General features: G+C 41.5%; 1 protein-coding gene across 7 annotated transcripts in view; it reads right to left on the minus strand.

The window, feature by feature from the left end:
- Positions 1-27,469, minus strand: part of PSPC1 (paraspeckle component 1) — a 465,349-nt gene that overhangs the window by 234,581 nt on the left and 203,299 nt on the right. For 6 of the 7 annotated variants that reach the window (XR_003856885.1, XM_029602504.1, XM_029602499.1 and 3 more), the window contains exons 6-7: positions 20,526-20,585; positions 18,797-18,899 (exon numbers count right to left, since the gene is read on the minus strand). Coding sequence is in view for 6 of the 7 variants with exons in the window: in XM_029602504.1 (XP_029458364.1) it covers positions 18,797-18,899; positions 20,526-20,585 (163 nt within the window). In the remaining variant the exon portion in view is untranslated. The remainder of the gene's footprint in view (positions 1-18,796; positions 18,900-20,525; positions 20,586-27,469) is intronic. The other variant, XM_029602500.1, reaches the window with a different exon arrangement.

Below are 27,469 nucleotides of genomic sequence, written 5' to 3' on the forward strand. Positions count from 1 at the left end.
TATACACATGCTCAATCTCACACACATGCTCACATTTATTTGATTTATATTCGCTTTTCAGCACTTAAAGCAGATTACATTCAAGTACTGTGAGCATTACCCTATCCCCAAAAGGCTCATAATCTGTTTGTATCTGAGGTAATGAAGGGTAAAGTGACTTGCCTAAGGTCACAAGCATTGGCAGTGGGATTTGAACTCTGGTTTCCCTCTGTCATATACATGTTCTCTCTCACACACCCACTGCCTCTCTCAATCACTCAGGCTGGCTCTCTTTCACCCATATATATACACACACACATGCTCAAACACATGATCTCTCATACAAAGAAACTCCCTCTTATTCACACAGGCTTACACACCCTCTTCTCTCTCACCCAGGCCGCTGCTCCGTGTTGTTCTGGAACCTGCAGGGGGGGAGAGGAGTCCAGCAGCTTCCTCCTCACTCAGTCTGCCAGTGGGATAGAGTGAGCCAGCTGCCCTGTGGCCTTCCTGGAGTCTTTGGCTGCCAGTGAAATGGAACGCACCAGCAGTCCTGCAGCCTCCTGTAGTCTTCGACTGCAGGTGAGATGGGAGGATCCCAAAGCCCAAAGGAACTCAACACTAAAGACCTGGTTCCATGGGGGAGGAAGACTGCCATCCACAACAGACCTTAGTTTCTTCCTGGCTCTACAGAGACAGAACTCTGAAAGCAGTTGCTCTAGAGGCTGAAGTGCTGAACTATACCACAACCAGATACCATCTGCTGGAGGCAGAACTGTTGAGAATTTCCTGGGATTTACCAGACTATACAGTGAAGCCAGCACAAAAGCTCCATCTCTGTCTCCATCTGCTGATAAGGGAATGTCATGTAATGCCTTCGCGCCACCCCTAACACTCACTCAGGGTTAACCCCATAGACACTTGAAAGGTCCTGCCAAACATTGCCCAGGCCCACCTGACACATGAAATGTGCTCCTACATTGTAAACCCCCATCCCCCATGCCTCTGCCAAGTACCTTATCTGCAAGCTATCACCTGGTGTTTTCTAGAGAAACCTGGGATCCCACACAACTTGTCAGTTCCTAGAAATAAATCTACAGACCAAATACAGAAAAGCAAAGTTACTTACCTGTAATGGATGTTCTCCCTAAAACAGCAAGACAGCCAACCACACAAGATAGATGACATCAACAAAAGGAACCAAAACAGATCATTTTTCTCCCAAAGCCCAGAAAATTCCACTTTGCTTTCTGAGCATGTACAGGCCTCTTCACCCTATCGTCCCATGAACAAGTCTCCTCAATCTTTTTCCAAGCTTGATAAGCCTCCCAGCAAGGACAGTGTTTGTGGGGCTGTTTTGAAGTCTACAGAGGACATCTGTAGACTTCATGGAGAAAGCAACTCTGCTTTCTCCATGGACAAGGACAACAGTCAGCCACACAACATGAGGACTGCCCAATTAATGATTACTTTGAAATACTGTAGACTTGACCAGGGGAGGATTACAGGAAAATATCAGCCCAGGGAATATTTTCAAAACCGGCCCATGGGGTATCTGTCACACTCGTGCACTTTCCCTGCAGCATGTGTTAATAGCTCCCAAAAGTACACCAAATCAACCTGGTACCCAGTAGAATTGAGCCAAAGTATCTCCAACATAAACTTGAGCCAAACAGAATTGAGCCAAAGTATCTCCAACATAACTTGAGCCAAACATAGAATTGAGTCAACATAGAATTGAGCCAAAGTATCTCCAACATAAACTTCATAACTAAAGTTGAGCACATTCTAGACCAGGGGTGAGCAGAACTGCAGCCCCTGTTCCATCCATGGTTGGGTTCTCTACACATTTGCTTATCTCCTGGTCTGGCTCTTGAACCAGTTGCCAAGTAATGACACTGCCAGCCAGTGTCAGACACACGCTAGTCACAAACAGATGTTTAAATTGCAGAAACTTAATTGGCACATGCACAATGACACACAGACATACTCTTTTCTCAGACACAGACCCACACAGAATATGTACGAGGGTAAGTCAGTAAGTCACAAATCTCTCTACTAAGGTAATAAAACATATATCTGTAATGTTGTCATATTCCATAGATGGCAGCACCTTAGAAGTGCTTATGTACATAAATAGTTATTTAAACTGTGCATGCGCAGGGGCTGTGTACACAAGGAAAATGGCTGCCATGTTGACAGATTGTACGGTCGAAGAACAACATGCTGTTGTCCGATTTTTATGAGCTAAGGGCTTAGTGGTAAAAGACATTCATAAAGAAATGTATCCAATTTATAACTGGACCAATAAATTTGCACAAGGACGTGCCAACATGAACGACGAAACCAGACCTGGCCGACCTGTAGAGACTGCGACAGAGGCAACTGTGAAGCAGGTTGAAGAGATGGTTCGCGCTAACCAGAGCGTAGCAATTGACAAAGTTACCAAAGAAATTGGGTGCTCTCACGGATTAGCATATTCCTTAGTGCACGATGCATTGAACTTTCGCAAAGTCTGTGCAAGATGGGTTCCCAAACAGCTGACCGAAGACAATAAGAACAACCGGATAGGTGTCTGTTTGGAAAATCTCTGCCGTTATGCAAACGAAGGTGAATCAATGATGGCACGTATTGTTAATGGTGACGAGTCGCCAGAAGCGAAACGCGATTCCATGCAGTGAAAGCATCCACTATCACCGACACAGAGGAAGTTCAAGCTTGTGCCTTCTGCAGGAAAGGTGATGTTGACTGTGTTTTGGGACCGAAATGGAATACTCAACCAGTTTTCAGAAGCGTGGTGAATCTGTTAATTCAGCTTCCTACTGTGCTACTCTATTAAAGCTTAAAGGAGCTATTCGTAGAAGATGCCCAGATCTGGAAAAAAGAGGAGTGCTGATTCTTCACGATAATGCCAGCCCACACACTTCGAATGAGACTCGTCAGACAATTGCGAACCTGCACTGGGAAGTTCTTGAACATCCACCATACAGTCCGGATTTGGCACCCAGCGATTTTCACTTGTTTGGCAAACTGAAAATCCATCTCGGTGGTAAACATTTCACCAGAAAAACTGTTTGTGACTATATTCTGTATATTTCACAGTAAATAATTCATCTTTTGCATTTAAATAAATTTCATGAATATTAATCCCATGTATATTTGTGACTTACTTACTGACTTACCCTCGTATATATGGCAGCGTGTCTCTCTCTCTCTCACTCTGACAACAGACAAACTCTTTACATGCTACTGCTGAACTGCTGCTTAGGGGCTCACCAGTGAGTGCCCCTAGTACTGCTGCATAATGGGGTAAAGTTCTTGCTTGCTGCCATCCCTTCCCTATTCTGCAGTTGCCCTCTCCCTTTCCCAATCCTTACTATTGCTGGTTCCACAGCCAGCTGCTTCTCTCAGAGATCAATAGTCACCTCAGACAGAAGCATCCCAAACAATGCGTAGGCACTTCCCTCCTGGTTTACCCCCTTTCTTTCAGTGCCTAAAGCTTGCCTCCCCCTTCTCCACAACACTACCACCACGCTAGTAAATTCCCATTGTCTGCAGGCTATTCAGTCTTGTTTTTATGGTTCTCCAGGCTCTGGTGTGCCTACAGACTCCAGGAGGAGGGGGGGGGGGGGAACCAGAAGTGACCCATACTGTTCACCGGGCTTATAAAAACAAACAATTAAGCCCTGGCTGAGACTGGGGAGAACCACTAACTCAAGGTAGCACAGCTCCAGATGGAATCCTGCTTTTTCTTGTAGAGCCAGTGCAGACAGGGCTGGTGCAAGGGTATTAGATGTTATAGGTGATCTTATAGTCTTGCACACATTCCTGTACCCACCCTTCCCACAAATAATTAAAAAACAGTAACCGATTTTACATGGAAAAAGAATATTAAGTATTCTAAGGTAAAAATATCACTTACATGTATTATTTATATGCACTGCTGTGGTACCAACCAAAAAATTCTGCAAAAGACACCTGCAGCCATATAGTACTAGGTCTATTGTAAAGCATGTTGACCCTCAGCAAGCTTCAAGTAAACAAATACAATCTAGTAAACCTCCCATATGAAAGTAGCACTAACTGCCAGCACTCAAACAGTAACAACCCTACTTATGAAAAGGCAAATTGCAATTATTACACCAGGCCCTAACACACTAATACACCTATTAGGAAAACAGAACAAGCCAAGCTGTTATAGATCCTTACACAAACTACATGCTAGCAGAATACCTCACCTTAGTCACACATGCAGAACACAGACAGATCACCACCAAATACACAATAAAGAGACAAAGTATAAATAGAAACATGCCATCAAAAACTGAACTGGAAATTGTAAGACATTCTGCATGCAATGCAACGATGGAAAAGTAATCACCATCACCCCTCATTAAAACAAAATCAAGATATATAAATCAGTCGTAATAGTAAAACCATATTCATAAAAAGAATAAATATTTCAAAGCACCTAATGAATACAACATCCAATCATTAGAAACATATAACATTGTTTCTTTAAATTTTCTAAACATCAATAAAATTTCAAAACAGCAGACATCAAACACTACCCAATAATTAAAAGCAAGGCTAAAAAAGTTCCCTGCTTTCTATACTGGAAACCTTAGACTCCGGTCACCCCGAGATTGTCAAGGATTAGTCAGGGATAGAAGGTATACACAAACTTTCTGCTCTCTCATATAAATATATACTCTAACATACATGTCCGTTCTTACACAAACTCCCTTAAATTCTCTCACAGACATGTTCACTGACTCACTCTTGCTCTCACACATCCTCAGGAAACCACAGCAAGCCTATTATGTAGTGCAACAATGAAAAAACAATCATTCTTCATAAAACATTAAGCATTAAAAAGATCATACATTCATAATATTAAAACCATACTAATAAAATATGTAATAAAAAAGGAGTATTTTTTGTAAACCGTTATGATGGCGAACTACCGAATGACGATATATAAAACTCGATAAATAAATAAATGTCAAGCAGGCCAACAGCCAACAAAAATCGAATAATTAAAATGACATTTTTTTTCTAATATTTCTCAAACACCCAATATTTCAAACAGCAGACACATTAAATATCCCAAAGTTTAAAACAGGATTAAAAATCTCCAGGTCTCCATATCTGGGATCTTTTGATTTCCAGTCACTCACAGATTGCTGTGGATTGAGGGAGGGGGACCTCACTATCTTTATCCTCTTTCTCCCCCCTCACACACATGCTTTCTCACTCATACATGCTGTCACATACACAGGCTCTCGCTCTCACTCAAACGCAGTCTCTTGTTCTTACATACACAGACATATGCATAGGCTCTTTCGCTTTTTCACACACAGGCAGGCTTCTGTCTCACATACCCAAGCATAGACACATACAACTTTCAGACCTCCCCTTTCTTCTGCACCTTGTCGTTGGCCACTGCTGGATGGCAGTGCTGCTCCTGCAAGTTGGGGGGGGGGGGGGGGGGAGGGTGCCGCATGGCCTCGTATGTCTCTTTGGGTCATACTGCAGAATGAGCTCTGCCATGGCCCCGCAGGCCTCTCTCCCAGCTGCAGCAGGCTGTGCTCCACCATGGACTCTCAGGTTTCTCTTCAAGCCGCAGCAGCCCCTTTTTTCTTTGGCCAGGAAGCTGGGGGAGGGGGGGGGGAAGAAAAATGTGATGGAATGACCAGCTCAGCAGGGGAAGCCCAATCCCCCGAAAGGCCAATCTGCTCCTTGATTTGACTCTCGATGGTTTCTTGGCAACCCATTTTACGTACTGTGCAAAGTTTGTTTTGATTACTTCAAAAATGTTCTTAAGTACTGCTTGCTCAAATGAACTATTTGCGCAAGTTCTTATCTAGACAGTATTCTTTTGAAAAGGCATGTATAGTTGACCATTTGGCAGATTTATAGATTTATCTTGGACTGATACTTCATTGTGATGTCACTGATGCGCTCGTTGCCCGTACTTATGCGTTTTTGACTTCAGTATTTCCAATGTTATTAGTTGCATACTAAAAAGCAATTCATTATGTCAAACTCTTGATAAAGCATTTATTAGCTGCTGTTTCTATTTTAGATGTACCATATGAAATGAATAATTGGGACACATTCCTGAGTGTTTGTATTCTGACTAAATAAAACAAGAGGGCCCATCTTCAGTCTAGGGTATGTAATGCTTGTTCGGTGGTAGTCGTGTGTGGTTGAGGAAAGAACGTTGGCAATATTTCTGGATTTAAGTGGAATTTAGATACCACTTTCAAAAGAAACTTAGGCTGCGTTCTGACAAGTACTTTGTCTTTAAATATTTGAGTATATGGAGAATAGGCAACTAATACCTGCCATTCACTTACTCTTCTGACTGATGTGGCTGCTATTAGAAATAAGGTTTTCCATGCTAGGAGTTTCATATCTATCATAGCCATTGGTTCAAATGGTAATTTCATAAACTGTGATAATACAATATTCAAGTCCCACTTGTCGTGCAAGATTGTTTTATTGGTGGTTTAAAGTTGAACAATCTTTAAGAATCTTGCCATTAATGGTCGAGAAATTAAATTTCCCTCAATCTTGCTGTGTTAGGCTGAGACTGCCCTCACATGTACTCTGATGGACATGGTTTTTAGACCAGAGTCCATAAGGTGAAGCAAGTACTGAAGTACTGTCTGAGATGAACCTATGAAAGGATGTTCTTTACGTTTAGTACACCAATTAGTGAATCTTTTCTATTTGAAATGGTAATGTTTTCTTGTTGAAGGTTTCCTGGACACCATTTGAATCTCAGTAATTCTTCATGGTAAATGTAGCTTCTTGATTAATTTGCTTTCAGCATTCATGTTGACAATGCTAGAGACTGGGGTGCAGTATAGTTCATTTGTTTTGAAATAACAGGTCTGGAATTTTTGGTAACTTCAGTCTCAAACTAAGGGACAGATGCACGAGGCGGCCAGCAGCGTGCTATCAAGATCATTGTGCCGGTCTCTCTTTAATTTCAAGATTGTCTTTGCTATTAACGGTACCTGTGGAAAAGCATATTCTATCCCTTCATTCCAAGGTATTAGAAAGGCATCTATCGCTACTGCATCCTTCTATAGTTTGTGACTAAATGGAGATGCAAATATGGTGTATTCTACATTGAGAAAATTTCATAGAGAATGAGATTGTTCAGTGACCATTCGTATGGCTGCAGTTGATGGCTCAATCTGTCAGTTTGTTGTTCTTTCCTGGTAGATAGATTGCTAAGATCTGTTTTCTTTTGGTTATCCAGTCCCTATAGCCATGGACTCCTTGCACATTAGTACTCCCTGCTTGTTTATAGAAATGGCTACCTGTTTGATCGTCTGTATTTGTATAGTTCTGGACTTCAGCCAAGGCTCAAATATTTTTAGAACACTGAAAATTGCTCTCTTTGCTAGCAGATATATAGAAGAGATTCTTCTTTTGACTATTCTCCATGTATTATAGATATCACTGATGAGATGCATCCATTGTCACTATAGCCTGTATTGTTGGAAGGTGGAAATTCTAAGCATATAGCAGGGTTCTTCTTGAATGTCCACCATGTAAGTTAATTTCTCATTTTGCTGCTTAAGTGTATTTTGTAGCTTAGTGGTTGAATGAGCGGATTAAAATTGCTCTTTAGATGCTACACTTCTCATTTTTAGTCATGCCACTGGTATCACACATGCACTGTTGATGCCAAGCATTCCAGTATCCTCATGTATTGTTTAGCTGAATCCATTTCCTCCTTTCACTTTCTTTGCTAAACTGATTAATTTGTTTGTTCTATTCATTGGAAGATATGCTTTTGCTTTGATCATATTCAACTTTGTGCCTAAGAATTCCAAATGTTACTTTGGTCTGAACGTGGATTTTTCGTAATTTATGAGGAATCCTAGGTAGTGCAAGGTCTTTAGAAGCAAAATTGCGTCTTTGATTAACTCTTCGTAAGATGCACTTGATATTAGCTAATCTCCTCAAGCATGGAAATACTAATAGATTCTGTTTACTTAAGCGAGCTACTACTACTCCTCGGCATTTGAATACTCTGGGAACTGTTGAGTGTCCTGTGATTTTTTTGATTGGGATGTATGCATAAGCATCCTTTAGATCCAAGAATATTAGTGGTCTTTTTATAAGAAAGGTAAGAGCAAGTTTGCATACCATAAACAATGTTTTCCGTGGATAGCAGGGTGGATTAGCCATGCAATCTGGGGATCTTCCTCCAGTTCTCTAGGAGGCAGAGTTCCTCAAAGCACAGAGCTGAGCTCTGTGTGCCTGACTGTCTATATAGCCATGTGGTTCCCAATCCACCTCAGTCTGTTACCCAAGCATGCATCCACCTCTGTAGGATTCTGTCCGGGGAGGTGGGCAGGATAGCATGGCTAATCCACCCTATCTATGGAAAACACCGTTTTACGGTAAGCAAACTTGCTCTTTTCTGCAGATAAGTAGGGTTGGATTAGCCATGTAATCTGGGGAGTCCCCCGCTAGCAGGTTGGGCGCGCCCCGGCCCCTGGAGCAATGGTAACTCATTGCAGTCCTTGGTAGAAGGTGCACTCAATCTGTCATGCCGTGCGGTCACTCTTCCTTAGATGTTATTGTTCAGCGACGACTTGACCCCTTGCCATATCCGTACCCGTCTGCTGGCCAAGTCAGCAGCGGGGGACAATAGCATACCACAGTAATCGCTTGGCCGCTTCACCTATGTCCTGAATAGATAGTGTGTTTGGGCTGAATGGATGATGCTATCGCTCCGACCTGCTACGCCCCTGGTGATGCGGGTAAGGTCTCCACTCCCCCATTGTAGTGGAACAAGATAGACTTAGTGGTACCCAGGAATGTGTCTCCAATGGAGGTTGGCAGTTCGGCAGTATTTGTTGGGACACAACCGATTACGGTCTATGTCGCAGTAGGCTAAGGCACCGTGCAATCCAAAGTGGGAAGCCGTCCCACCTCCGCGGACTTATGCCACTTTGGAAAGGTTCACTGCCTGTTTGAAGAAGAACTGATACTGCTTTGGAAGGAAGGAGAGAGTGAATCCTTGCTGTTACTGTGTCCGGATGAGGGAGAATATACCACAAGTGTCAGACCTGCCTCTCCTTGCTGAGATCAACCTGACCAAGCAGCCCTTCGTGGGAGAGGTGTCTTCTTATTGCAACCATGTGGCAATAAGAATTGTTTCAGAAACAGGCTGAGCATCTACGGTACCAGTGGTGCCTGCCCAGTGAAAAAAGTCTGAGAATATCATTCATGAAGTTGGGATTTGACGGGTGACCCGGCCTCCAAAGGCCCTGCAGGGGAAGTGGCAAGCTGAAAAATAAGGGTGCTGGTGCTCATCCCTTGAGTACCACGAGCGGGGTTGTTTCAACCGATGTCCTGGGGCAGGAGAGTGAGCTTTGTGTTCTCTGCACCCCCTAATAGCTGGTCTACTTGAGTTGATAGTCCCCTCTGCCAGACACTGTCTTGGGGGTACGTGGACGACTCAGGGTAACCACAGCGATTCCCATTCCCCATTCCCCCCCCCCCCCCCTCGGCCCCTCAGTGCCATTCTTCCACACTATGTACCCCAGAGGGAACACATGGGGTTGAGGGGAAAAACCTGTCCGTAACAAACTAGCTTGGGCCAACAGACAGGTGATGCAGACATACCCTGTTATCGAGATCCCCCCAGATGTCCGAGGGTGAGGCTGGTACTGTCTTGTCCTTGTGTTACCTCTAATGGGGAAGTGCGTGTGTTGAAGGTGTAGCAGGGCTCCCCTGTTGTGTATCTCCTGATATGCCTTGTCACCTGACTGTTCCCGTGTGGACGTGATGAGTAGGTTCCACCTTCTGATGCACCTGAAGCCCGGATGCCCCAATGGATTAGCTTTTGAGGGCACTCCTGCCCAAGATGGGGGGATGCAGTCCTCGCTGGGACTTTTTCTCCGTGCTCTTGGCGGCCATGCCCTACCTGACAAGAGGTGAGTGTCCCATACATCCTCTACGTTGGAATCCCAACAGCATGGACTCCTTTGCGGTCAAGCGAACACCACGAAGACTGGATGCACTCCCATGACCATGGTCTACTTTGTTCTTAGAGTGGTCTATAGACTGTATTGCCTCAGGGTGGGTTGATGCAATCCATATCCTACTCCTATAGAGGAAGATTCCCCCATCTTATTGACTTTTTTTTTTTTAAGTCGTTCCGCTACAGAGCCTTTAGACAAGGCAATCAGGAACCACAGAGCCCCGGAGGGTGCTTTATAGGTTGGATCATGCCCTTGGCCCAACCATGAGCTGTGCGAGCAAATACCCCAGCTAAAAGGGGGCATGGGATCTCTGACCCCTTGTCCCCACCAGATCCCAGCTGTACCCAGGACATGATTAATTGGAGGGGGGGGGGAAGGAGGTCTTCCGAGGATTGACGGGACCATAACCTAATGACTATCAATTTTATCCTTCACCTTCTCCCGAATGGTGAAGCGGTTCGGGTACTCCTGGATTCCTGGTTTCCCCTCGCTAAACAGGTCCAACCCATTTAGCTTCCATGGTCAGACGACATCAGGTATGTTCGGGCAGTGTGGAGATAAGCCCTCGTGATCAGCTTGAATCTGTTGCCCGCTACAACAGCAGGCGAGACTGCCAGCATATGGACCTCTGCGGGGCAACCCCTACCCCCCATTCTGAGTTGCTAACAGCGAGGGTGGGTTTGTTTCAGTGCCCAGCGAACTCTCAACCTTTTAGGAGCAATAGTGTGGAGAACAGGACCTCCCCCCCAGCTCTGTAGGGGAAGCCCACTCTATCAGTGCAGCCTTGCTGGGGGGTATGGGGTCTTGAGACCAAGGCTACCCACCATCCTGTCCCCATGCGGCATCTGAGGGTCCCCCTTGGGGTGTGGATCTGACGCAAGCCCGTGCCTGGCCGAAATGGTTCCTGCTTACGCTGGCAGACGTGTCCAAAATCCCCCAGAGCATAGGTCCCCATCCTCCATGGCCTGCTGCTCCGGGAGGGGGGGGGGGGGGGGTGTTGGCCCGGGTACTGGACTGGCTCCGAGCGTAGGAGTTACTGATGCAAGCATTGTTCCAGTGTTTGCTTCCGAGAGTATAAGCCATATAAAGGCCCCCGACACTCTGATTCATCTCACATGGATACCCGCCACTGGGTTCCTTTCCCCGATTCTCCAGGAAAAAATTACGAATCTGTATCTCTGGCTTTCCATACGGATGATAAGCAATGGTCATGGAGCCTCTGACCGTTGTGCGGATGGCAGTACCTCAATTTCTCCACATGCCTCAAAGCCAGTCGGCTGCTCCCAATCGGCACTGTGTCCGGGCCAGATTACCTCTTAATGGACACCCCGTGTCAGCGGTGGGAGTCGGCATGGGGAGACCCTTGGCGCTCTCTGTACTGCCAGTAGCTCCAGCCCGTGTAACACTCGCACTTGTGCAAGACAGGCACCACTGCTGTTTTCAATTGCACTCCAACTTTGCCATGTCATCAACGCTGACCGCAGTTGCAGCTTACACCTCCATGGCTTCCAGCTTCAAGTGCCAGTATCCATGTCTAAATGCACGCTGAATCGCCGCTACCGGTGTGTCAGTTCCCTGTTCTGAAACCGTGCAAGCACGGGGCTTTTACCTCCTGTTGTCAGGAACCCTGGAGCCAACCTTGGGATGTTTGAACAGCCCCCAAGGGAGGTGCGAAGTAACACATGCTGCATCACCCCTCGGTACTAGGAATTGCCTGATTGGGCTAATACCATTACTGGTGCGCCAGCCCCGGTGAGTGCATCAACATGCCTGGCCCTTGACGCAGCAGTCACAGCCCTGGTCCGGGCATGGCCATCTCATGATGCTGGGGCCTCCTCCCGGGAGGGGCCCCCACCCCTTGTTCCTCTCCATCTTTGCGATGCTCCTGCTTGCTCCTAACAACCCCCCAACCAGAAGAGGTAAGGTAATTTCATGACACATGGGGGGGGGGGGCCTTCACTCTCAGGTAGGCCAGGAAGGCCCCGGAGGGTTGCTTCTCCTACCGTTAACCCTGTAACAAGGCCTCAGTGGCTATCAGGTCTCCAGCCTGCCCTGCCCCTCTTCAGCCTGAGCCCTTGCAGCTACACCTGGTTGACTCAAACCAGCAACAGATGTGAGATACAGCATGAAAGCCATAATAAGAGGCAACCTGGGCCCCCCGCAGTCCCTGTGGCAATCCCCAGGGGCTTACAGGCAGGCTGCAAGTTTCTGATCATTGTAGTACCTAAAGGAAAAGGAGAAAAAAAACATTAATGAGAGGAGACTCCAATTGTACCCTACAGGCAGAGAAACAAGGCTGATGTGGACTGCAAACCACATGGCTATAAAAATAAGCAGGCACACGAGCTCAGCTCTGTGTGCTTTGAGGAGCTCCGCCACCTAGAGGACTGAAGGACAATCCCCAGATTACATGGCTAATCCAACCCTGTTTATTTGCGGAAAATATACCTATCACGTTTAACTTCAACTTTTCTCTTTCTAGAAAGATGTTCAATTTTCTGAGATCTAGTACTGGATAGAGGTCATCTGTCTTTTTTGGAATCAGAAAGTATTCCGAGACCCTTTCCCTTTGTAATTTGGGAACTGGTTCAACTGCTTTGGCTCGAACAATTGATTGCAGCTCTTTTTGCAGAATGGAAAAAGCTTTTGAGATTCATTGCTAAACTGGAAAGCTTTTGAAATTTAGAAAGCATCCTTTATTATTTCAAACCCATTTGTTATTTGACTCCAGTGATGTTTGAAAAATTGGTCTTCCACTTACTTTCAGCTCCAGAAAAAGATTTTGATAAGCTAGACTAGAATCACAGAAGATCTCTGTGAAGGCTGTTGGGTTTGTCTCTGTTGAAATCTATTAGAATTTTGTCTTATTTGCAGCTGCTGACTTGTGTGATTGCAATTATTGTTGAATGATAATTGGGTGTTGCCTATAAGATATCTTCTCCTTTGAGAATAGTAATGTGACCTCTTAGAAGGGTCTTGCTTGAACCTTCTTTGTGATGTGGATTCTTGGTAAGAAGTAGTAAGATCAGTATTCTAATTCTTTATTACTTTTACCATCTCCTTTACCTTATCTTCAAATAAATTAAATTATTTCCTGCTATAGGTGACCATGAAAAACTGTCAGATACATCTGAAGCTTAATGCTCTTAGTCATGATAATCTTCTTGCTGCTGTTGCAGAAACCCTTGCAGCAGCATCAAAGGAGTCAAATTGAGCATGTTGTGTTTTGTACAATCCTGTGTGCTATGATTTTGTTATAAGAATGATACTCTTCTGGTAACTTTTTAGAATGCCTGTGGAGCTTTTCAAAATGAAAGATATTGAACCATTCTGATCTGATTTGCTGTAATCCTTGCTTGCAAGGTCATTCCTTGATATGTTTTTACCAACTGCATCAGTGATTCTCTGGTCTTTACCAGGAAGAGAATTTGAGTAAGCTTTTCTCATTGCTGACTACGATAATGGAATCATGAGGGAGTTATACCTTTTCGTGCTCTAGTCATTTCTGTATTCTATTGTTTACATCAATATTTTTGCCAACAGGTGGCCCAAAGAAAGGTGTCTTCCAAATTTTTGATTGTACTTTCGTTAGCGCATTATGCATTAGTAGCACTCTGTACTACTTCATCGGCTGGATGAGGTTTTGCAAGCCTTGTAAAGCTGTTGTATCTTCTGCAGCCTCCTCTAAGTTGATCATCGCCTGTGACATCTTTTGCAGAAAATTCGGTATATGGAGTCTTCTGGAGGTGTTAGGCTCCTGAGCTGTTCTGGTATGGAGTCTGATGGTGAATATGGGAACGGTATATTTGATTCTATTATACATGAAACATTTGAATGCCATGAAGCAAATATATAGTCTGTATATATAAAAAAGCTTCAGATTTCTGTTCTGTTTTTTCAAAATATAAGGATAGAAGTTGCGACTAAAGGTGCTCTCAACTTTTCTAGTATGGGTTGCGCTGAGGTTTTATCTTGATTAGGCATCTGCTTCATGTATGTGCTTAAGATGTCTGCCTGTTAATTTCTGACAAAGGCATGCCATTTTGTACAGGTTGCTGTGGTAGAATTTCTGGATTAATAACTTGATGACTTCATTTGAGGTCCCAGTGTTGGAGGGGGAAGACATACTACTGTATTTTTCGCTCCATAAGACACACCTGACCATAAGACACACCAAGGATTCAGAGGGGGAACTTTTTTTAAAAATGGTGTGCTAAACCGGCTCTGTTCCCAGGCGTCTGTGCATCTTATGGAGCAAATTTGGGGTGTGCATACAATTTTCTTTTGTCCCCGTTTCGTTTTCAGGTGTGGTGAGAGCCATTTCGGTCTCTTTCCTGGAAAAATAAAACACAAAACCCCAACCCTTCAAGTTTAAATTAACTACTGGGCCGTCTATTGCTCCTATCATGTGACAGGGGCCGACCAATGGCACCAATAGCCCCTGTCACATAGTAAGGGCAAAGGGCCACCGGCACCATTTTGATTACTGGAAGCCGACGGCCCAGGAGCTCGCACCGGGACCCTCACTGGACTACCAGGGACTTTTGGCAAGTCTTGGGGGAGTCAGGTGGGTGGAGGGTTGTAGTAAAAAAATTTTTATACATATATATATATTTTCGCTCCATAAGATGCACAGACATTTTCCCCCCACTTTTGGGAAAAATAAAGTGCATCTTATGGAGCGAAAAATACGGTACTTGATGTTTCAGGACATCTTGTCATTTCAGTATGCTTTTTTCCTATTTGAATAGGTTCTGAGAAGAGTCAGATGACATAGCTGGAGTGCTGGGCTTTTGATCAAGTCAGATCTTTCATGAGCCAGTGTTCTGTGTCAACATTTCAGCTCTGGCGATTCTATGCCCACATGCCTCTGGCTCTGATATTTAGGCTCCGATTTTAGAGATGTGGATCTTGGGCACAGACTGATTCTCAGTTTACCTGGCTTGGAGAAGTTTATTGTAACAATTCTGAATTTGGTATTTCTTACTGAGCTTGGCTGCTCATACTTTAGTCGGAGCTCTGTATAAATTAGTGCCCTGGGAGACATCAGCCGACAGGGGGGGAGCAACAATTCATTCTCAGGTATTTCAGACAAAGCAAACTTAAGTCTCGTGGCATTTTTTTAACTGATTCTTCTTTTTCTTTTCTGTCGACATTTGGAAAAATCAGCTGTGATGCTAAGAATTTCTGACCATTCACTAAAGTGGATGAAAATAGACTGAGGAGATTCCCACGTGGGAATGCCTGCACATGTTCAGAAATTTAAAAATTACTTTCTGGAAGATAAATGACCCAACTGGGAGCTGGATGATGTTACCCATCTTGAGTGCTTGTCCATGGAGAACACTGGGATCATCTACAACAGGCAAAGCTAACAAACTATTGAGTTTATTATTAATAAAATGTAACAGGTTAAATATGTAACAGGTAAAACAGCAAAGATTAAGCAATAAAAGTTACATAAACACAATTAGTTAGCAGTGCCTGGAGAGCTTCTGAAAATGTGCTGTCCCAAGGTGAAAACACAATCTCAGCACATAGATCTGTTCTCTTTGGACTCGCAGCTGAGACTAGAGAAGTTTAGCAACATCAGGGCATGTTCTCTGTCTGGTGGGCTAATCAAGTCACATAGTACTAAACATTAGCTTTCTGACCAATGGCCTTCTATTAATAGTTTTCTGGTCAATTGCACTGCAGGATATTAGTCTTACAGCTTCCTCAAAGATAGGCTTATGTATGCATCCCAAAAGCCTGGTTCTGAGTCAATCCAGAACCACAAGCCTCTATTTGAACTCAGTGCAGATGTCAAATAGTACTTGCAGGCCAAGGCAGAGGTAATGAACTCTTGAGAAAACAGCCACAGGGCAAATCAATAAATCACAAAGTATGCAAAACCCTTGTTTTGCCACAGAGTATAACCCATTTGTCTGGACTGATCTGGCAGGATAAGAAATTTTGTTTTAAATCACAGAAGGAAAAAGTCAAGCTTCTCAGTACAAATTACTTTTTGTTCAGTATTTCATAGGAAGAGACTACATAAATAAGAACGAAAAGCTTTGCAGACACTTGCATGAAACTTTAACATGTAATGAAATGCTGCTTAGCTTAAAAATAAAGATGAAAAATAATTCTCATTATTGAAAGTCTTGGAGGGTAGACAATAATGAATGCCAAAACTAGATTTACAAAAAGCGTCAGAAGATAGAAGCTGATATATACAATGTAGGCAGGAATGAAGTAAAAAATGGGCTTCTCTTCTCTGCATGAAGTTAAACTATACAACCCAAACTGACATCAATAGTTAGAACAAACATCAAGTTTATTGCCTATGGCCAAACTGTTCTAAGGACTCTTGCACTAAGTTAAACCTCTTGAGTACCTGAAAACTTCAGTCATGGATATTATCAGTAATTATGGTATTAAACTCATGCAGCTGTAGTCTGACTATGGATCCAATATAGTAAACACTGCAGTTTCTTATTGGCAAAGATTCTTCAGTAGTTAAAGTAAATGCAACATCAAGGATAGCATGACAAAGATGGATCCCAACATAGGAAGAAAGCATGAAATGAGCTTGAAGATGCTTAAAAATATTTCTTGAAGTGCCCACTTTTATGCACACATTACAACAGTTGAGGCACTGATAGAATATTTATCCATTTGACTTGTTGCGAAAGTATGTAATGCATGCAAGATAAGAAATAAAATCGTAATTAAAAAAAACAAGTGAAAAATGAAGAAAACTTTGCACTAAAAATGGCCTCAATTGCAACATGTTCAACCAATTGTTCTAACTGCAAGAGTGTTAAGACATGGCATTATCAAACCATGATCAACAGGCTCTGACAAAGATGAATTGATATCTATTCAGGAACAGCTAGCTGTTCTATAACCTGCTCAAGTGGCAATTATAATCCGAAGAGCATACCTCAGGGAATTGCTATAGGACAGCTGAGGTATCAGCTGGAAATCTGAAATAGCAGCACAGTTTCTAGCAGGTTAGTAAACATGGGGGTAAAATAACCAAGAAAAATCTTGAGGAAAATGAAGTCATGCTTGCAGTTATATAACCAGATCCTAGGTATCATCTGCTGTCAGAAACAGACAAAAATAAAGCCAAGTGTCACCTCACAGCAACATGACAGAAGATGGGCACTATTTATGGCAATTGTAAATATGTATAATCAACTGATTCTAATAAGTGTACTACAGACAGACACAGGTAATGACTTTGAAACATTCCTTAGGAGACAACTCGAAGCAGCAAGTTACTGCCTGGAACGCTGCCTAAACAAGATTTTGTTTCTAGATTCATTTGTGGATGAGCCACAATTGGTTATTTCATGGGGGGGGTTTTGTCCAATGCATTTGAAGGATGCTGTTTTTACTACTTTCGGTAAATTTTTGATGTTCTTATTCTATAGTGTCACATTTTAGCTCTCTGGGATTTTAGTTTATTACTTGAATAACCATCTTCCCATATAAAATCATGGTGATTTACAGAACAAAAATAAAAGTAATATATAAAATATAAATGGTTTATTTTATGCATGGTTCTGTGTTTACATGTAATTTTTTTAATGCGTCTTGTATCCTGATTGGGCAGGTTTGCTCTTCTGAAAACACAACCAATTTGACAAATAAATTCAAGAAAATATTTGGAAATACTTAGAAATTATGAAAATAGATACACTGCTCAAAATTTGCTCAGGCTGTCTTGCTGGTGCCATCAACTTAAGTATTGAAACATTTTCAGTTTTGAAATTCAAATTACCACCACAAAGATCTAATATGAAGGAGGCAATCTTCGAGGATGTTTGCAGGTAAGATTAAACAAAAATTTTACAAAGTAATAGAGGATAAAATAAGTCAAGCAAATTGGACATAAACCATAGGCAAATTAAACAAAAACAGTTTTATGTTGAGAATTCTTAGTTTCACTAGTTTTATTTAATCTGAAGTATTTAAATCTTGATAAGTTAACTCATGTTAACACAGTGGTAGTTGTGTGATTTACTAACTTTTGGCTCCTGAGTTGGTTGTTTCTTCATTTATGTTTCCAATTTTATAAATCAGTACAACAAATTAAGTACTCAGAGTTTGTCTCATGCATACTTCATATGGCTGACAATAGATTTATACCTCCAGCCCATTTTATAAATAATATGCCTTATTAAAAATTCTCAAGTGAACCAGAATTGAACCAGTGGGTCGTGCCTAACCAGCTACTGAACTGGAACCAAACTAACAACCTCAGATATAGCTGAATCCAAACTTTAAAATGTAATTGTTTGACTCCCTGTATCATACTCAAATCCTGCAATGTTGTATTCAAGAACTGAATGTTTATGCTAGCACCGGTTCAGATTTTACAAAAGCTAATTTGGAAAATCACTGGCCTTGACAATCTGAAGATTAAAAATAAATATATGAATTGCTCTGCTGCACCTTAAATTAAGACTGCATTAAATGACTTCAGAGCTTTAAAAGCTTTTAAAAATGTCTACTAATGGGTACAGATTTTTATGTTTATGCATCTTCCACACTATTGCCATCACTACTCGGAAGCTTGTGTGCATGTTGTCTTTTTCAAAAAAGCATGTAAGAAAAATGTTCATTTGCAACTTGGAAAGCACATCTTAAGAGAACACAAGAAACAAAATCCTGCAGTTCTTCTAAAACAATTTAAAGTCAAGAAAATATCCATGTCTGTGTCTATTACATTCTCTACCATAAATTGGGTTATTAAATAGAACTGTGGCCAACATGGTTTATTTAGTCAAAGCACTTCTACTTACATTGTCCATGAAGTTTGATTTATATCCTTCCTGACGTCTCAATTCATCCTGTTCTCTCTGGCGTATGATTTCTTCTTCACGTCGTCTATGCTCTTCCTCATGCCTGCAAACATGTGCATCGCCTTTACCAAATTTTCATGTACAATAAAGTTATGGGACTTCTACTTAGATTATACCATACAACAGTAAACCTGCAGTTCATGGACATGTAGCTCTGAATTATCCTCAGTGTGGCTGGTATAGAAGCTATGCACCACGTAATGGAATCAGTAACAAACAGTTTAAAAAATACCAAAACATATTACATCTGAATAAGGTACTGAGATTTGCTATTTAAATAGTTTTACTGTGTTAAAGTTGGAGCATCATAACTATGGAAAAATTCTCCCTATTCTTCCCTCCCCCCTTCACCACAACCACTGTGTGCAAGGAACCACACAATTACTTCATATAACCACCACCAAGGTGTTTTAACATGTTTATGAATCTTAACAGAAAGCAACATTATTTATTTATTTATTTATTTATTTAAGGATTTTTATATACCGGGGTCCGTAAGAAACATCACCTCGGTTTACATTCAACATGCTCAGAGTTTTAAACATGGCTGTATATGCCTCGTCCAATTTGTCTGACACTATCATGGCCAGCACTCAGCATTCTTCACAAGTTAACCTACCAAAAATTGTGGGTTGGCTTGGACTATGAATTAGAGGGCAGGTAGTTTACAAATTGGAAATAATAAAATTAAATTGGCTAATCATTGGAAGTACTTAAATCTCTCCTACTTATGATATTGCACTGATGTGAGTTTATCATGAAGAAATGCAGATGTTTATCGAGCAGATTTTCCCAAGGCATTAAATTCCATGCCTTTTACAGCAGAAAAGAAAGGGCAAGAGAGTAAAGTCATACAACTATGCAATTTGATTTACAACAGGTATTCTCATAAGAAAAAGCCTTCAGTGTTTGGGTTTACACAAAGATTAAAAATGAATAGGTCCTACAGTTTAGGGCTTTTTTTTTGTTTTACATAAACGCCTTTTAGTTATTCATAATTGTCCTTTACCAATTGATAAAAGGAAATTTCCTGCTCATCATACAGAGTAGTATAGCCTGAAAACCTAGAAATAAAAACTCAGCTTTCACACCTCAGTGTACTGGCCTACTAACCAGAGAAAAATTGTAAAGGCATTTAATCTAAATTTAACAATGGGAAAAACCCATAAATGAACATATCTAAGGTAAGTCACTGTCAGGCACTGATCAAGTGATCAGTGGGACCCAAATCCAATAGTCATGTATCTGTATTGTGAGCTAACACTGAAAGAGTAAAAGTTGTATAAAAAGAGTTGTCTGAAGTAAGAGCTCTGTCTGACATGGAGCACAGCTGAAACTGTGCACTGATCAGACCATAAATTAAAAAGTGGAAGAAACTCCCCATGAGGGAGTTTTAAAGAACTTCAAAGTATCTTTTCAGAATGACAAAAAAAAACAGCAAATGATCAGATCCTACTGATTATCTGCTACCAAATGAATTATCTACATGTTTTTGCTAATACTATTTTAAAAGGATCAAAAGGAGATATCACAAAAAGGGAACTTTCCTACCTGTTCACTGGGTTAGTCAGTGTTCCACCATAGTTAGCCCAGACTTCTGAAATCTATTTTTATCTGCTAGCAAGTAGATAAATTACAAATAGAGAGCCTTCACTTTATAGTCACTTACACATCCTCTTCCAAGTTCTGAATTCTTCCCAAGCTTGGAGGCTGGCAGGCAGACACTATTCTATTATTTTCAAGATAATGAATAGAAAAAAGAAAGAAAAAAGAAGTGTATATTGTCTTGATCTTTGTGTATCTCTTAAAAAGCAATACAGGATAACACTAATATCCCATAAAACATGCAGAAAAAGCACTTCTAGAAGCTGTCAGTTCATGCTTCCAATTCTAATCTAACATGTGGTAAAAGATACAAAAAATGTATCCAAATTACTGCTCTATAAAATTCCAGAAGAGAAGCAAAAACCCTTTCTATGGATGGCAGATGGGGGGTTTGTAGCATGAACACCAATGCTAGAGAAAAATCTTAGAGACAGTTTTAAATACATTAACTAATTCATCCAGACAGATGGCATAGCAGCTAGATGTCTCTTGGACCAGAAAAATAAATCCCCCAGTTAATCTTTGTTCTACCTAGTGTTCAAAGCCTTCCAGAGTATAAATTATTTCATTTAATCAAAATGGATTTGAGCAAAAGGAAGCCAAAGACCTCTAAATTAATATGAAAGTAGCTGCTACTATTTTTGTGTGTTGGGGGGGGGGGGGGGAGGGGGACGAACGGGACATGTGACAGTTCATAAGACCAATATTTTGTGGTGAAGAATGAGTTTGTCTAACTCACCTATCCTAGCAAAAATAAATAATTTTCAGAAAAATTTATTGCAGTAATTAAAACATGCTCAATTAAGGGATTTTAACACTGTAAGCAGTCATTTAGCTTGCAGAACAAAGCAGTCTAGACCTTGTAATGTTTACAAGCAAATTAACTAAAAGGCTGCTTACCTCAGCAGTGCTAAAAACAGAAATGCAGTTTATAGATTTATTTATTTAAGTTCTTTTAATATACTGATGCTCAAGACAAGGTCTTATCGTACTGGTTTACAATAAACAAGGGGGGAAACCAGTTAACACAGGAAGCGAAAGTTACATTAAAACAGGGAAGTAGAACATGGCTGTTTGAAGAAAAGGGATAGCTTAACACTTTCTATTCTAAATGTATGAGCAGATAAGCAAGGAGCGGTTGCTTCTCTGGTAAACTTAAATACAAATTTACATAGTGGAGATTCAATTGAAAAGTTAATATAAGTAGTTATATTATAGTATATATTATAGTAGTTAGGTAAGTAGTTTTACCATAGCTCTTGCTTTCTCCAACTCTCGGCTAAGATATTTTTTAATGTATCTATAAATAATGTTTACATATTTTGAATAAAAATATATATTTTTTTACTATTATGTACATTGCTTGGATTTAATTTTTAAAAATTTTAAATCTGGGGCCCAACTTCTTATCCCTCTCATCTCAAGGGCAACACCCTGCAACCAAGTTTCCTTTGTGCATTGTCTTAAGGTGGACCAGGCTATATGCCTGATCCTGGACTTTTAAGAAGAGTTACACACTCTTTTTTACAGGGTTTGAAAACAATACTACAGTCCCAAGGAACAAATCTATTTTAAAATGTTTTAAGATTGTTGAAATTAGCAGGAGGGTAATTACAATACATTATCCAGTCTCAGGACAGACCTAGCAGTGGACACCTAAACCCTCAGTGTACTTATAAACACTTTCTTTTATAGCTATTCGTTTAAGAAATAAACATCAGGAATAATAAAAAAAAAAAAAAAAAAAGGAAATAGCCGACATTTGCCATGTCATGATTAAATATTTCCTAAAAATATATGAATACAGAAAATTAGATACTGTACTCTCCTGAACATCCTTTAACAATCTGCCTCAACAAATAATGCATGGGACTCTCAGGATAGTCTCAGGATTCTGGCAGAATAAAGGAGACAGAGCATGTCTCAGCTGGCAGAAACTCCACAGCAGGTCTGACATTCCTTTCCTATTTTTAAAATAAATAAATTGCAAAACCAAGATTTTCATGGCCAGTTTGATAGTATCAGCTTATAAAGGCAGCACTATCTTAAACACTTGAAATCTATGGGAAAACGCTTATATATCACCTTTGAATTGCCAGTTTTCTGACAGCTTATGTATCCTAAAAGGAGGATCATTTTCTTTTGTGCTTAATGCTATATCTATTTCCAGTAGTCCCTAGTATCAGCACAGACAAGTGGAAACTTACAGGTGATGGGCAACATGCTTGACTGAACTTGGTCTCAGTTAAAACAGCACTTGGACAATGCCAATACATAAATCACTTTCGTATCCAAGAGAAACCTCCAAGCTCAACTCAGTATCTTGTTTACTTCCTGCATCATGGTTTTTCTAGCACCTGTTTCTATCAAAGTATGTTTCTTAAAGAGACAAAAGGCTCCATTAAAGGAGCTCAGTTCCAACTGATTTATATTTCAAGTTATTTCAATGATATAACGGCCTACTGCATTTATAGGGGTATCCACTCTAAACAATCTACGGAAACTAGAGTTAAGCAGTTTCTGGTCTGCCACCACCTGAGATATTCTGGCATTTAACAAAATGGGATCCTCTGAGGTTTCTCATTTATCCTAAAATGTCCAAAATTATATTTTTTGGCATGTTCACTACCCAATCATGGTTCCAATACATCTTTATAATACTCTATAACCAACCTCTAGAATATTAAACCATCTAAATATAACAAAATGTCAAGCATTGAGAGAGAGTGATTTTGTTCTTATAACCATTGAATCTTTGAGAATTCCAACTCTTACTATTAAAGGATTACTCTAAAGGTGGCAACAGGTCTAGTTTTCAGGATATCCACAATGATTATGCATGAGATATTTGCATACAATAGAACAGGTAGATGTAAATTTCTGATGCGTATCTAGAAAACCAGGCCTATTTGTGGCTCTACAGAACTGGAGTTAGCCACCCCTTCATTACTCATTCCCTTGTTTACCCCAGAGATTGTGGCATTCAGTTTTCAGGAAAGTACTTTGATTATTTTCTAAGTCACAAGATACAAATTTGCAAACATGAAATGAACACTAACAGTATGTCTTTGCAGGTCTCCAGAGGGAAGCTGAACTTATGAGTAACATAATGGTGCAGGAAGAAGATACGGTATTTTTCGCTCCATAAGACGCACCTGATCATAAGACGCACCTAGGATTGAGAGGGGGAAATTAAAAAAAAAAAATTTGTGCTAAACCGGCTCTGTCCCCGGGCGTCTGTGCCCAAATTGACGGGCGCTCAAGCCAACGAAAGCACATGAACGGGCGTGCGTGACGTCATGGCGTACGTCACACACACCCGTCCATGTGCTTTCGCTGGGCTGGCTTGAGCGCCCGTGCACTACGGGCGTGCGTTCGTCCGTCTTTGCCGGCGGGGGCCGCTGGAAGCGGCTTTCGCCGCCGGCTGCCCCCTCCGGAGGACGGCAGAGAAGGCTGAAAGGGCTGAAAAAGAAACAAAAAGTAAGTTGGTTACACTTATTCACATATTTTACATGTCGAGTCACTTCGGGAGGAGGGGATTTTAGGTTTTACATATTTTACATGTCCAGTCGCTTCGGGAGGAGGGGATTTTAGGTTTTACATATTTCACATGTCCAGTCGCTTCTGGAGGAGGGGATTTTAGGTTTTCTTTTGGGGGAAAGTTTGCCGTCTACCCTTACCCCTGCCTCTAATGCAGGGGTAGGGGTAGGTGGTAAATTAGCAGGTTAAACGCGCGGCTAAACTGCAGGTTAAAAGGGCGATAGTCGGGGGCACGCGTTACTGAATGGGTGGGGGGGGGGGGAAGAGAATAGCTAATCCGATCTTTTACATCTCATATACATGCCGCGGGCGGAAAGGGGTACCCTTTGATTTAAAGAAGCGGTAAGGATGGGTTAAAAGGGATAGTGAATCGCGGGTTGGGCTAACGCGGCCAAATTGTGAGTAGAAAGCGGGTTAGAAGCAGGGTAACCGCGGCCGCACTTTACTGTATCGGCCAGACTGTTAGGCAGAAATGTCACCCAGAGGTATTAACTAAGCTTCCTGGCAATAATCAAAATATATTTGGTAATAGCATACAAAATATATCTCCAAGGTCAGGACTCTTGTTGGTTACTGTCTAATTTCCTACCCCACTGTCATTGAATCAGAGAGCAATGTGCAATGATGGAGTTGCATCAGAAGTGTAGTATCAGGCTTTTGGTTAAGGATAATAACAGTCGCATCAAGCAAGTTACCCCCATGCTCATGTGTTTTCTCAGACTGTACAGTTCAATGTCTTTGTTGGTTATTGTCTGAATCCAATTCCTCTTTTCCCCCTGCTGTTGAAGCAGCAAGCAATAAGAACATAAGAACATGCCATAATGGGTCAGACCAAGGGTCCATCAAGCCCAGCATCCTGTTTCCAACAGTGGCCAATCCAGGCCATAAGAACCTGGCAAGTACCCAAAAACTAAGTCTATTTCAAGTTACCATTGCTAGTAATACCAGTGGCTATTTTCTAAGTCAACTTAATTAATAGCAGATAATGGACTTCTCCTCCAAGAACTTATCCAATCCTTTTTTAAACACAGCTATACTAACTGAACTAACCACATCCTCTGGCAACAAATTCCAGAGTTTAATTGTGTGTTGAGTGAAGATGAACTTTCTTAGATTAGTTTTAAATGTGCCACATGCTAACTTCATGGAGTGCCCCCTAGTCTATTATCTGAAACACTAAATAATCGATTCACATCTACCCATTCTAGACCTCTCATGATTTTAAACACCTCTATCATATCCCCCCTCAGCCGTCTCTTCTCCAAGCTGAAAAGTCCTAACCTCTTTAGTCTTACCTCATAGGGGAGCTGTTCCATTCCCCATATCATTTTGGGGAATGGAGTTGAATCACATTTTGAAGGCTATTTGTTAAGGGTAGTATCCACCACACCAGCAAGATACCCCCCCACCATGCATACTTCATTCTCCTCTCCCTTGCCTTTAGGGATCCAATGTTTATCCCATGTGCTTTTGAAATCTTGCACCATTTTTGTCTTCACCTCCTCTGGCAGAGCATTCAGGCGTCTAACACCCTCTCCGTGAAGAAATATTTCCTGACATTGTTTATGAATCATCCTTACTGGAGTTTCATTTAGTCACCCCTAGTTCTATTGGATTCATTCCAGTGGAAAAGGTTTGATTGTGCATCATTAAAACCTTTCAAGTATCTGAAGGTTTGTATCATATCTCCTAAGCGCCTCCTCTCCTCCAGTGTATACATATTTAGGTCCTTTAACCTCTCCTCATAAGTCATTTGATGGAGACCTCTCACCATTTTGGTTGCCCTTCTCTGGACTGCCTCCAAACCTGTCTCTGTCCCTTTTGAGATACTGTCTCCAGTACGCCAGGTGAGGCCTCACCAAGAACCTGAACAAGGGGATTATCACTTCCTATTTCTTACTAGATATTCCTCTCTCTGTGCAGCCCAGCATTCTTCTAGCTTTAGCTGGCAATTTCAGTGACCCTAATATGACTTAAACCTGTCAAAGAGAAATTCACGTACTATAATCTATGACCCCCAGTCTAAATCCAAACTATCCCTTAACCATAAGGTAGTTTTTGGTATTCTTTTACCCTAAATTCCATATGATTGCCCTTTTAATTGTGATCAGCTCCATTGTAAAACAGAAAAACATTTATAAATCCCACCCTTCATGGGAATCTCTCACAAGCTAGAACTGGGAATTGCCAGTGGCTGTCTTACTCTTTCCAGATGTCCTGAAATTCTTTCTTGTGGGTCTCTCTTTGTTTGCAATGATGATGCTACTCTGAATGCTGCAGCAGTTATGAGTGTCAATTGCTGTTAGTCTTACTAATACTGTGAATCTACTTGTTATTGCAGTTATGTGTAACTGTGTGTGAGAGTTGATCAATGTTCTTTCAAAAGTGAGTTCTCTCAGCAAATGTTTTAGTTGCTTATACTTTTCCCAGATAAATCAGTGGAAATCTTGCCAAGGCATCTCAGCACTGTTCATGCAAAATACTGAAACTTTTTTCCAATTTGGCAGAGTTTACTTGCCATCTGATAGCTGGTGCTTTTGATGTCCAGGATTTAACAAAGCTTAATTATAAAGTCACAAATTCACACCATTTTGTAAGACCAACAGGTATTTTTGGCAGACTTTGCAATTTCATATGTCCATCTTTGATGAGTTGATAACGTACACTTCTGACATTTTCACAGCCTTTAGCTCTAACATTTCAGCTTGTAATTATCTAACCCACCATCTGCCTCAAGAAAACTTACCATTCCCTACTTCCTTATCACACAGAGTAGAAAAGTAGCATGAAACTTAAGATAATCTATATAAATAAAAATGTTAAATAGTTTGGACAAAATCGCTAATCTCAGAAACCACTGAACTGATTGCTTTCAAATTTGGACACAACCTTAATTTCGCATACAGGAAGGTTCTTCTGTACTTACATTGCAGATATGTCACACCTGTGATAGGTAAAATAGTTTTAAAAATTCTTTCGAGAAAAAAGCGACATCTGCTGGACGTAAGCGCCATCTGTTATACCATACACTAACACACGCTACACTAATCATTTCGCCAGTCCAGGTCCACGTTTCACTTCCATTTTAACACATTCGCACACTTTTTTCGCCGAAAGATAACTATTTCCTTTACAGATAAAATACACCCACCACCCTCCTCACACCCCCCCACACACACATGCCAAATTTATTTACTTCCCAGGCCCTCAACACACACAAAACCTGACAGAAGTCCGGGAGACTCCAGCGGGGGGCCAGGACCGGTCCGGGACACATCTCCTGCACTACAGCCATCGGCTGCCAGCAATCAACACGGCGCCAATAGCCCTTTCCCTTACTATGCCACTCGGGGACACCAATGGCGGCAGTAGCCCATGTGACATAAGGGCGAGAGCACCTCAGCGCCATTTTCAGGACTGGCAGCCGGCGGACCTTTGCCCTTACTATGTCAGAGGACCTACCGCTGC

The sequence above is a fragment of the Rhinatrema bivittatum genome, chromosome 5 (genome assembly GCF_901001135.1).
Source record: "Rhinatrema bivittatum chromosome 5, aRhiBiv1.1, whole genome shotgun sequence".
Taxonomy (NCBI): Eukaryota; Metazoa; Chordata; class Amphibia; order Gymnophiona; family Rhinatrematidae; genus Rhinatrema; species Rhinatrema bivittatum.